General features: G+C 40.7%; 1 protein-coding gene across 9 annotated transcripts in view; it reads left to right on the forward strand.

The window, feature by feature from the left end:
* The window catches only part of SYTL5 (synaptotagmin like 5), a 212,820-nt gene that overhangs the window by 103,655 nt on the left and 96,366 nt on the right, over positions 1 to 12,799 (forward strand). For 7 of the 9 annotated variants that reach the window (XM_019747829.2, XM_074323684.1, XM_074323687.1 and 4 more), the window contains exon 2: positions 9,042 to 9,522. In XM_019747829.2, coding sequence (XP_019603388.2) covers positions 9,404 to 9,522 — 119 coding nt within the window. In that variant the 5' untranslated portion in view covers positions 9,042 to 9,403. The remainder of the gene's footprint in view (positions 1 to 9,041; positions 9,523 to 12,799) is intronic. The other 2 variants (XM_074323685.1, XM_074323686.1) reach the window with 1 other exon arrangement.

The raw sequence follows: 12,799 nt of genomic DNA on the forward strand, positions 1-12,799 counted from the left end.
TCGTTAACTATGATTACCATGCTATATAGTAGATCTCTAGGACTTACTAGCATAACTGAAACTTTGTACCCTTTGGCCAATTTTGAAAGACTCAACACATCCTCTGAAAAGGGTGAGAAGAATTATAAAGGCTCTGAAATTTTATGCTAATTTAAAGCTAATCAGTAGGCTTGTCATAGTTTTATGTGTGATGGTGGAAGACATGCTACTCCTCGGTCAGACACCGTGGACTTTTACTCATAGCATGGCAAGTCTCATGAGCTTCATGCTTGCATTGGTTCCCTTTGCCCCCAAGGGCATAGGTGGAAATTGTGTATCAGTGCATTTGTGTAACAGCTGAGGAACCCTGAACTTAGGGAACCCAAACTTTTTACAGTGGTTATAAGCAAATCTGTCCTCTGTCCTGGAGAGAGACTTTATGAAACAAATCTTAAGCAAATCTGCCCTTTCCTCCAGAGAGAGACACTGTGTCTTTCAATGCTAGTCACTAAACAAACATCCTTGGAAGATGCATAGATACGAAAGAGACCCATGGAGAATTCTCTCAACTAAGGGTTGAACTTCCTTCCACTTTCACCAATGGGACATGAGCACGCCCATTTCCATACACACTCACCAAACCCTGGATGATAAGGATTTTTTTTTTTTACATTTTCATAATCTAATGGGAAATCTAAGACATTTTCTCCTTGTAATTTATATTTACATAAATGGTAGGCTAAGTGAGCATCTTTTCATGTTTACATCGATTGCCTTTTCTTATTTTTTATCCCTTATTTTAATGGTTTATTTTCTTGTAATTTGTAGGAGCTCTTTGTATTTTCTAATTATTAATACTTTTCCTCCTTTATACGGAACAATCTTACTCTCCCAGCCTGTCTCATGTTTCTTTTAAATTTATTTGAAGTTGCTTCCTTTGTACAGATATTTTAAATTTATATATGGTCTATTCTGTGAAGCTGTTTGGGGGGAAGTATAGAATGTTATAGGTCTTGGTAGTTAAAAAGCATTTAGGGGAACTACTAAATATAATACAAGTATATCTTCTAATATTTCTTTCAGATCTTTTTCTTTTGAATTTATTTAGGTTTTCTCCTAACCAATTTTTTAAAGATAAGTAAGTCTTTTTAAAAACCCCGAAATACATGATGCTAAGGTAAGAATCAATAATTTTAAGTATTCTTTTCCAAACAGAGGGTTCTGTGAGAATTCGCAGTGAACAGTAGAACATTAAAGACTCTGAGAAGTTCTGTAGAAGAAAAAATATTTTGTTTGGTTTCACTACATATATCCAAAATTTTGTTGGACTAATTAATGTTTAAAGATTCCATTGAGTATCTGATAACAGCTTGTGGGCTACTGTTCTGTGGGGGCACTGAGAGGCAGTCAGATCTAATGGCTAACAGTAGGGTCCCTGAAACCAGAGTGCTCTGAATTACAAAACAGGTAACTTTTGGCATCTTAATTAACATCTCTATGCCTCAATTTTCTCATCTCCACGATGGAGGTATTACAGTTTATTTTGTGAGGCGTCATAAGGATTCGTTGAGTCATGTAAGTGTGGGTTGTTATTGTGGTAGAACATTTTGAGGGGTCTCCTCACGGAGCATCACTATAAAGCTGATAGTATTGTTACTTGACCTTTGTATTATTGTTCAGAGAATCCATCCCATGGTGGAATATAAAAAAAAATCAACTACTGCACTCCCGTGGCATGTGCCACACAGAGCTGCCCATGTGAGAATAAACTTCTCTATTGAAAAGCAGTGCCTGCAGTTCCATAGCATCTGCTCTTGAGTCTTTCAGCTTGGGGTTTAGAGTGCAAGAACTATTTCTCTCCCTACAGCATCTTCTACTGTCTGGTACTTCTCACCTTTTGGCAGTCCTTGCCTGCTCATCTATTTGAAAGGCACTCCCAAGAGAATTTTTGCATACTCTGTTTAGCTTGTATTCTAAGCATCCTGAACATCCCTCTGAGTGTACTGAAAATCTCCCGAACTGTTGTGTTGTCACACAGTAACAGGCAAAGAGCAAATTAATTTCATTCTTACTAATTTCATCCTAAGAGCACTTTCAGAAATGTTCCATTTTTAAAGCTGCATTTCAAGTACCCCTTAATGAGATATATTTAGATATACCCTTTTCTTTGATTAAAGTATCAACCCCTATTACTTTTAAGTGTCAATTACTCAAAATAGATGCTTTTTAAAAGTCTTGTGTCTCTGTGTGATGCTATGAAATTTTTTTTTAAAGATTTTGTTGGGGAAGGAGAACAGGACTTTATTGGGGAACAGTGTGTACTTCCAGGACTTTTTTCCAAGTCAAGTTGTTGTCCTTTCAATTTTAGGGAGGGCACAGCTCAGCTCCAGGTCCACTTGGCATTGTTAGTTGCGGGGGGCACAGCCCACTGTCCCTTGCGGGAGTCAAATTGGCAACCTTGTGGTTGAGAGGACACGCTCCAACCAACTGAGCCATCCGGGAGCTCAGCTGCTCAAGGTGCCATGTTCAATCTTAGTTGCAGGGAGCGGAGCCCACCATCCCTTGTGGGAGTCTAGGAGTTGAACCAGCAACCTTGTGGTTGAGGGCCCACTGGCCCATGTGGGAATCAAACCAGCAGCCTTCGGCGTTAGGAGCACGGAACTCCAACCTCCTGAGCCACCAGGCCGGGCCGCTATGAAAATTTTTGATTATAGTATCTTTTGTGATGCTCAGCAGTTAGTGAACTGTCCAAAGCTACCCCTCTGACATCTTATATTAGCTGTTACAGTACCATCAACTATCTTCCCTATGTTGTACTTCGCATCCCATGACTATATCGTGTTTCTCCAAAAATGAGACCTAACCAGAAAATAAACCCTAGCATGATTTTTCAGGATGACATCCCCTGCACATAAGCCCTAATGCGTCTTTTGGAGAAAAAATTAATATAAGACCCGGTCTTATTTTGGGGGAAACACCATATATACCTATATATTTAGTTCTGGTTGGCATTTAGTATTATTCTCCTTCAGCTCTTCAGGTGTATAGCACATTGGTCAGGCATCTACACAGTCTATGACGTGATCCCTCTGATAAGTCCAGTGCCCATCTGGCACCTTACATGATCTTTACAACATTGTTGATTATATTTCCCATAGTGTATTAACTACCAATTTGTGTTTCTTAATGCCTTCATCTTTTTACCCTGCCCCCAACCCCATTTCCATCTATCACCCTGATAGCTCTAGTACTTGTCTGTCACCATACCTAGTTATTACAATATTATTGACTATATTCCTTATTCTATACCCTACATCCCCATGACTACTGTATAACAACAAATTTGTACTTCTTAATCCCTTCCCCTTTCACCCATCCTTAACCCCCCTCCTATCTTAAAGGAGTCCCTCTAAGATTCCTTGTAATACTGGTTTGGTGGTGATGAATTCTTGCAGCTTTTTCTTGTCCGGGAAGCTCCTTATCTGTTTTTCAATTCTAAATGACAGCCTTGCTGGGTAGAGCAATCTTGGTTGTATGTCATTGCTTTTCACCACTTGGAATATTTCCTGCCGCTCCCTTCTTGCCTGCAAAGTGTCTGTTGAGAAATCAGCTAACAGTCTCATGGGGCTCCCTTGTAGTTAACTGCTTTTCTCTTGCTGCTGTTAAGATTCTCTCTTTGTATTTAACCTTTGGCATTTTAATTATGATGTATCTTGTTGTGGGCTTCTTTGGGTTTATCTTGTTTGGGACTCTCTGTGCTTCCTGGGCTTGTATGTTCATTTCTTTCACCAGGTTAGGGAAGTTCTCTGTCATTATTTCTTCAAATAGGTTTTCAATTCCTTGCTCTCTCTCTTCTCCTTCTGGTACCCCTATAATGTGAATATTGGTGTGCTTCATATTGTCCCGGAGGCCCCTTAAACTCTCCTCAATCTTTTGGATTCTTTTTCCTTTTTGCTGTTCTGATTGGGTGTTTTCCGCTACCTTATCTTCTACGTCACTGGTTGTATCCTCTGCTTCATCTAATCTACTGTCGATTCCCTGTAATATATTCTTTGTTTCCATTATTGTATCCTTTATTTCTGACTGGTTCTTTTTTATGGTTTCCATCTCCATTTTTATGCTTTCTATCTCTATGTTGAAGTTCTCCCTGAGATCATTGAGCATCCTTATAACCAGTGTTTGGAACTCTGTGTCTGTTACATTCTTATCTCCGTTTCACTTGGTTCTTTTTCTGGAGCTTTCTTCTGTTCTTTTATTTTGGACATGTTTCTTTGTCTCCCCATTTTGGCTGCCTCCCTGTGTTTGTTTCTATGTATTAGGTAGGGTTGCTATGTCTTCTGGTCTTGGTAGAGTGGCGTTATGTATTAGGTGTGCTATTGGGTTCAGTGGCACAGTCTTTCTGGTCACCTGAGCCATGCACTCCAGGTGTGTCCCTTGTGTGGGTTCTGTGTGCCTTCCTCTTGTAGTTGAGCCTTGGTTGATAATTGCATATCAATGTGAGGGACTGACCCTTGGGCTCACTGGTCATGAGGACTGGCCATGACTACAGTGGAAGAGTTGTGGTATAGGGGCCCACCCTATGGAGCAGGATCTGCCTCAGCAGGACTCTGGTGCCTGCCCTATCTGCCCCTTGGGTATGTCGTACTTGAAGACGATGCTCCAGCTTGTTTTGGCCACTGGGGGCGCCAGCCCCAGAAACACCTTGGAGGGAATCCGCTGTAGGTCTACTTCAGCCACAGCCCGTGTCCCACCCAGGCTACCCAGTGGGAACCAGAAGAAATTCACAGATGGCTGCCACCCATGCTGTGCTTGGAAGTGCCTTGAGAGGCCAAGCCGCGAACCAATGCCAGCTGCCTCTAGTGCCAGCTTAGGGATGCTCAGCCAAAGGTACGGGACACACTCAAGCCAGATGCTGTTTATCTGAGTTCCAAGAATCTTTGAGAGATCCTAGGAAAGTCTGTAGCTTAAGCCAAGGCAGGTGGTCTGTATGAAAAGGCCACTGAAGCAGCCTGAGTGTGCCCAAAAGTTGGGCGGGGCAGGGTTTCCAATCACCAGGACGTGGCGAACGAACAACAGAGACTCAGAAATGGTGGCTGTGTTCGCATGCCGGGAAGGAGGAGAGCTCAACAGAAACAATGGCCTCTGCTAGCTTCCCCCATCCAAGAGAAAGCTGCCTCTCCAGCCCCCATCCCAAGCCAGACAACTCAGTTCTCCCCCTGTATGTCCCTGCCGCGTCTCCAGCTGCTGCCCCAGTGCTGGATCTCAGAGCGAGTGATTCTATTGGTGGGTAAGTCAGCGTGAGATCCCTTTAAGAGGAGTGCCTGTCAGTGCAGCTGCACTGACTCAGTCACGATCTGCGCGGTCTTCACAGCCAGAAATTATGGGGACTTCTCTCCCTGACACTGGAACCCTGGGCTGGGGTGGGGATAGGGTCTCTCGCTCTTTTTGGAGATGGGGGGACCTCCACAGCCGAAATAGCCCTCCCAGTCCTTAATGGTCACATGGGTGGGGAACCAGCCCGTTCTGCCTCTGTGACCTTCCTACCAGTCTGGAGGTGGCTTCTTCTGCACGTCCTGAGTGAAAGACTTCAGTTCAGCTTGATTTTAGGTGATTGTCACTAATGGTTTTGTTGTAGATTAGTTGTGATTTTGATGTGGTTGTAAGAGAAGATAAACACCACGATTACCTACTGTGCCATCTTAGTTGTCTCCCTCCATTATGTCTTGTAATCTTTTAAAATAATTTAGCTCAGTTCAGCAAGGCTTCTGGCCAAAGAGTGAAAAATCCACATCTGTAGTGTTTAAGGAGAAATATCTGTTTAAGTGAAGGTATTAAAGAATAAAATAAAAATGAATTTCTTCTTCCTTCCAATCTTACTCGTGTTTTTACTGGGCCCATTTTAGTAAAAGAATGAGAATTGACTCTAGATAAAATGTACTCATTATTTTTTTCTCATTTGTTTCACTTGATTAAAGTGTGTAGTGGGTAAGGGATTCTTTAGGAGGTTCCTATGAAGTAGCTGAAAAGAGCCATCAAAAAATGGTACATATTTAGGTGATTTCATCACAACCTGGATGCTGGTCCTCCGAAGGCTCAGAAATTTGATTTGGTCGGCATACAGAGAACAGATAAGACACAGGTTCAAACTAAACCAAACATAGAGGGTTCCACTGGCAGGACCTAGACATCCACTCGCTGAAGGGAGAGCTTTATGGGAAACCAACTTACAATCAGAAATATCCAGGAAGAAGTGAAATTCAAGCAAGAGGAAATAGTTGTATGATTTGAGTTGTTAGTGTCATGAAAAGTTGCCAGACTGAGGCCTCGTCGCCGAAGTGGAAGATGTGCTATAGAAAATAAACAGGTTATTTTCATTCTGAGGCCTGAGTGCTTCTGCTTTGGTTAGAGACTGGAAGGGTACGATGGACATCTCGCTCCTTAGATTTCCTTTACCTATGCCCAGGTTCTCTGTCTCCTCTTCACCCTGTGTTTCTCTAGGAGGACTGTATTGTCATCAATTCGAGTCCATCTTATGAAAGTATAATCACAGTCCAGTCCTGCTTCCTGGAGGAAACATTCTGATTTTCTTGATAAAGTTTTGGCTACTTTTAATCTCCTTGGCCACTCATTTACATATCAGCTCTAGCAATTCTGGTTCAGATGAGCAAAATCCATTTAAGGCTAATTTTGTTAATTAAACTCTCACAGGGTAATTTTATTTCTCTTATATCCTTGCTTGATTTCCCATCTTCTCTGCCCCTTCATTTGCTACCCCCATGGTGTTACTACCCTACCTTTATTCTCCTCACAGGGCAGACCCTTGGATTTTTAGAGGGTGGACTTGTACTTACAGCTGAAGGCAAGGATGACCACAAGATTCAGGTCAAGCATTTTTGTAGCTCCCAACCTCTTGAATAATTTCTAAATACAATTCTGTAGAATAGTCAGGACATTCTAAATCTGACATTTCAAACGTAAAATATGTCTTAAGTGAACCTGGGTGTAATGATTTACAGAGTTACCAAGTAGTTTTCTTTCCCATTTCAGCATGAAACCAGATAAGACACACAGGGGTGTTCTTTATCTGAGGAGACCACAGTTGACAGTGATGCAAAAACCAAACCCTTAACCTTTCTGAAGGGCCCCTTTTGTTCTTCACCTTGTTGCTTCCTGTTCATGTCAATCTTAGGGCTCTGGATCCTTCCTGCTTCTAGGACTTTGGAGATGGAGAAAAGGCCTGGAGTAAATCTGGGAAGTCTGGACAGACCAGGGCAGTTTTCTCAGAGGAGGTTGGCTATTGGTCTGTAGGAAACAGTTCAGTTCTGAGTCATTTCAGCAAAGTTCTCAATTGTTGTACAATGTATAGAAGAAACTCATGGGGGCTTTGGAAACTTAGAGAGGCTCTGGACAAGATCCTATCCTTTTAGATCTCCTGAGATTTTTAGGTTAAGCCTAACCTTATGGTTACTGGGAGACCCAAAGCAGCCTTTGAGTAAGTAGCTAGTCATACTTGGAAACCTGGCTGGAGCCAAGCAAACCAAGTGTAGCTTACATATAGATTGTAGTTCACAGACCTAGGAGGAAGATGAGGGACAGTGTTATGGGATGATGCCCAATTACAAAACCTGGTAGATCACTCTGAGAGTCATTGTTATTAAGGGGATTCACAGAGAGAATTCAGGTACCGAGCCAAGGAAAGCATGTGCTCGAGTTAGAATGAGGGACAGGGCCTGGTGAACTTCTGATGTTGACAAGGGGGTAGTTTTAGAATACCTATTTTGCCCTATGTGCTACATTCCTAGAATAATTCACACCCGTGTACACCATGAGATATAAACACCTATCTTGAGAGTAAAATATTATTCAATACAGTTGAAGTTACTGTGTTCTCTTCTCTGATTGCATCTCTCTAAATTTCCCATGAATTTCCTTATATTTATACTACAACTGTATGTGTTCCTAAATTATATATAATGTTGCAACTTATTTCCTTCATATGTATGCTATCATTGTGCATGAATTTTTCTGTAACTTGAGTTTTTCATTCAACATGATGTTTCTGAGATATACGAAGCTCAGACAATTAAGCTCGCGAACTCATCCTAGAAAAAGTGCTACATACCTCACTGCTGAATATCACTACAGTCACCTTTGAAGTACTCCCCTTGGGAAGCTATGCACCCATGCCAGTGCCTAGTCCACCCTTCAAAGCAATTTTGGAACTCTTTGTCTGGAATGGCCATCACAGCTGTCATTGTATTACCCTTGATGTCCTGAATGTCATCAAAATGTCTTCCTTTCAATATTTCCTTTATCTTCGGGTAAAGAAAGAAGTCATTGGGGGCCAGATCAGGTGAATAGGGAGGGTGTTCCAATACAGTTATTTGTTTACAGGCTAAAAACTCCCTCATAGACAGTGCCGTGTGAGCTAGTGCATTGTCGTGATTCAAGAGCCATGAATTGTTGGTGAAAAGTTCAGGTCATCTAACTTTTTCACGCAGCCTTTTCAGCACTTCCAAATGGTAAACTTTGTTAACTGTTTGTGCAGTTTGTACAAATTCATAATGAATAATCTCTCTGATACCAGAAAAGGTTAGCAACATTGTTCGTGCACCTAATTGTCAGACCTTGTATTCAGGTTGATACATGTAGCACTGGTTCATATTTGTTTTGCTACCAGTGTTTTTTAATCAGTGGTCTTAGTTGTGGGGGGAAGAAGATGGAGCCATTTGAGTGACCTTTCCTGTTGTGGACAGTCCAGACTGTGCACTTAGTGTCCCCAAGAGGTGAGCCAATTCACCCATGGGTCAGCTGTAAGCATGGTAGAGGAAGCTAATTATAATGGAAGAAACTGGATTTTCATAGAGAACCTGGAATCTACTAAATGTAAAAAAATATTTTGTGGTAATAAACAATATGGATATAGTAAATGCATGTTTACTGATTCAAATTTGTTTTTTAGATTAAGTATATGACTGTTCAAAAATTAGACACTCTTACAAGTGTTGTTGGAAAAATGACCTAATTAATTTTTCTCTCCTTTGTTTTCTCCACCTTCTCAGTAGTTTCTAGGTTCTGCTCCAGCGGATCTGATTCCTGTCCTGTAGCTTTCTGGAGGATTAACGTTGAGCATCATTAGTGAATCTCAGCTGCTACCTCTGTACACCACAGCAAAGGCTTTGGAGAGCTTTTTCAGTTAAAACAATAATGACTTTCTTGGAGTGTAATCCCATTGGAGCCTGTTTTCTGTGTAGCCTGGAAGAATACCTAACTACCATTGGCAGCTCTTCAGAGACCTTATAAAAACCACTCTACATAAAACAACTGAGTGACTCCAGTTTGCTCAGGGGGACCTTCAGAATTGGGGATATCTATTCATCTAGAAGATTCAACCATTGTTACTCAGAGCTGCTGCTGAAATACCATGTCTAAGAATTCAGAGTTCATCAATCTGTCATTTTTATTAGATCATGAGAAGGAAATGATCCTGGGAGTCTTAAAGAGAGATGAATATTTGAAAAAAGTGGAGGACAAGAGAATAAGGTAATATTCATTTATCTTTTCTGCCTTGACTGCTTTCTGTTTGTTTGAATCAGAAATGGGCCAACTGCAATCACATTGGAGAAAAATATTGGTCAATGACTTCATGGGTTCTCAGCAGTAGTTCAAATATTAGAAAACATCGTTGAGACTTTATTATTTAGCTAGATGGAAGGATGGAATTTAGCTAATAATAATGTTGATGAGAACTCCCGTTTGGTAATAATGTCATACCTAGGAGCTAAGTGGAAGGACTTCCAGGTTTTAGTACTAACTCTGGGATGTATTAACTGCATGACCTTGAGTAAGTTCCTCAACTTCTCTATGCCTTGGTTTCCTCATCAATAAAACATGGATAATAATAGTAGCCACGTCATGTGGTTGTTGTAAGGATTAAGGAAGATAATAAATGTGCAGTGCCTGGTACCTAAGTGCACAATAAATGTTACCTATTATTTATTTATAATGCCTTTCTCAGGTCAGTCTCACTGGGAATCTGCCTCCACCATAGCTGGGAGAATAAGGGGATCTGGAGAGTGAAAAGTACCCACTGTACCCCAGAAATCACCTGAATTTCATGAAATAAGTTTCTGTGTGAGGAGAGTTGAGTAATATGGGCATGATTGAGTTTCACGTCAATTGTAGATAGGGTTGATATTTAGCTTGATCCCCACGTATGACCTCACCTATATTTTAGCCAGCATCCATTCTGATTGGTTGTATCATCTATTCTGAATGGTCATAGCATCATTCTGATTGGTTGCTGCGTCCATCGTGATTCGTTGCTGCCTGTAGTGTCCTGCTTGTTAAATATATTTGGGTATTACATCTTACCCCTAAATAGAGGAGCAGAAATAAATGGAGTTGCCTCCTCAGTCACTGCCTATTTTGCAACATGTAGCTTTTGTGTCTTATATGTTTCCCAAAACTGCAGTCAGTGGCTTATGCTTATTTTTCTTGAGGAGAAAACTTGTCATAAGATTGCCTTCACATGTTGCAAAAATATTCAATGTATCTAAAGAACTAAGGTCCTTAGAATTGGAAATACATTGAAATATTCTTGATTGATGCTTATTTCTTAGTTCAGAGCACAGAATTTTCATTTCTGTCATTCTAAAATATTCAACCAATCTTAAAGAAACAAAGGCTGTGATTAAAATTATTGTATTTTTTCTATGCCTAGAATTCAGGTAACAACAAAATGCAGAAAATGCAGTTAATGATTTTAAAGAAACAAATGATATTTTTGGCATTGATATTCATGAAAAGTGACTAAATTTTCTAATGTGCTGCAAAAAGTTCCATATTGTTTATGGGGGATGACATAATAACCAGTTGTTGATGACATTCTCAAAAGAATTAAAAATCACTCTCTTTAGGAAAAAACAATTTAATAACCAGAGCCAAAGTACAATGAATAAGCCTTTGTTCAGGATATTTGTTTCTGTCATTCTCAATAACTTTAAATAATAATCTATCATGCCCTCTCTTCCTTTTTCTCTATTATTCTTCCCTTGTCTTCTTATTCTCTATAAAGAAATTTAGCCAAATAGTATAATATACAAAAGAGCTATCAAGGATACAGTTGTTAATTTTCTGGCTCTGTAAACTGTTTTGAGGATTTACGGGTTTTTTTCTGCACTGTTAGATGTTTTGTCTCATTTTGTTCTGAGCTAACCAAGATATGTGCCCAGGCCGGATGACTCAGGCTGTGCCACTCTTAACAGCTTTGTGTACTGAGAAGCCAGGCCAAAGTCAGTGGCAGGGTGTTTACAGTGCATGCTGTTGAATCATACACCCACACTTGTTGACTGAAATCTTAGTTGCACCGTGGAATCTTTGTGTCACCTTACACAACTTACTTAGATAAATCTAGTTTCCTCATTAGACAAAACAGAAATCATAGCATTACCTACCTCAGACGGTTGTGGTAAGGATTAAATAAGCTCATATCATCAAGAACTTAGAGCAATGCTGACATACAGTAAGCACTCAACAATTCCTGGCTATAATCATCAGCCCTATTATTGGTTTGTGTGGTTCTTGATTTATAAGTTGTAGTGACCACTATCAGTCCTCCATTCAGATCCTCTAGGGTCCCTTGTTGGATCTGTGCTCTCATCTCCCAGTTTCCACATTCTTTACTTCTAAGGGCTGGCACCTGCTGACTTCTTTAGAGGACTACCTTTGGGTGGCTGGAGTTGCCCATAGGAATAGGGAGCCACAAGTGCCAGGTAAACTTGAGTTATGTCCCTACTGGGCAGCCACAAGCCAATGGTTGACAGGTACAGAACCCTTTATCTCAAGGTAAGACAGACTCTGCAATGCAACTTCTGCTTCAGAGCTCCCCATGGGATCAGACCGAGGCTGAACTTCACACTTGCTAAGCCCCTCTCCTCTTCCCTCTCCTGCCTCCCCTACTGCTTTACAGGTTCCTCCTGAGACCACTTCATAAATCACTTGCACACATATCTACATCTCGGAGTTAGCTTCTGGAAAACCCAACCAGAAGATTTGCCAGACGAGACAGGGAACTTAGTCCTTTTTCCTCGATATCCTCCCAAATCATCAACACAAGGAATTTATGGTGTAGCAGATTTTATTGCACCACTAAATTTTTGTGCTACCTATTATAATAATTGTTTTCACCATGTTCCAGAGGTGTAGGTTGATATTTTGTGGGAGACGAGAGCAAGACATAGTTAATTATGATTAAGATGTAAGACAAATGGAAGGAATCGTTTCAAAGAAGTGGTAACAGTTGAGCTTAGTCTTGAAATATGAAAAGGATTTTGATACTGGCAAATATATGTCAACTGTGTTTCAGCTGTTTACCGTGAACCACAAAATTGCCTTCAGATTCTCCTAATAGGTTTCAGAAGGAAATGGAAACCAAAGAAATTTGTTTATGCATTATGATTACAAAGAAGAAACTAATCTAGAAAGTTAGTAAACTGGAGTTTGGGACACAGTGGGTTTATTGTTTGTGTATTGATTTACTTCAGTAGGTTGTCCTTAGAAATAAAGAAAATAGGATAAGGGAAGAGTGTAAAAGTTATAATGAATCAACATTTTAGAGGCCTGTCACCCAGTTGTGCTCCACAGTCCACAAAGCCACTGAAGTGTGGCATTAATTAAGGTGGGACAGGTGCTCCTAAAGGTGCTCTGCACCCAAAGGCAGGTGAGAAGCCTTATAATTACCTCCAGGCATGAACAGTAGGCTGGGAGAGCTGTCTGCCTGTTATCAGAGCATTCTAGGTTCATGCAAGAGGCTCAAATA

The sequence above is a fragment of the Rhinolophus sinicus genome, chromosome X (assembly GCF_036562045.2).
Source record: "Rhinolophus sinicus isolate RSC01 chromosome X, ASM3656204v1, whole genome shotgun sequence".
NCBI classification, from domain to species: Eukaryota; Metazoa; Chordata; class Mammalia; order Chiroptera; family Rhinolophidae; genus Rhinolophus; species Rhinolophus sinicus.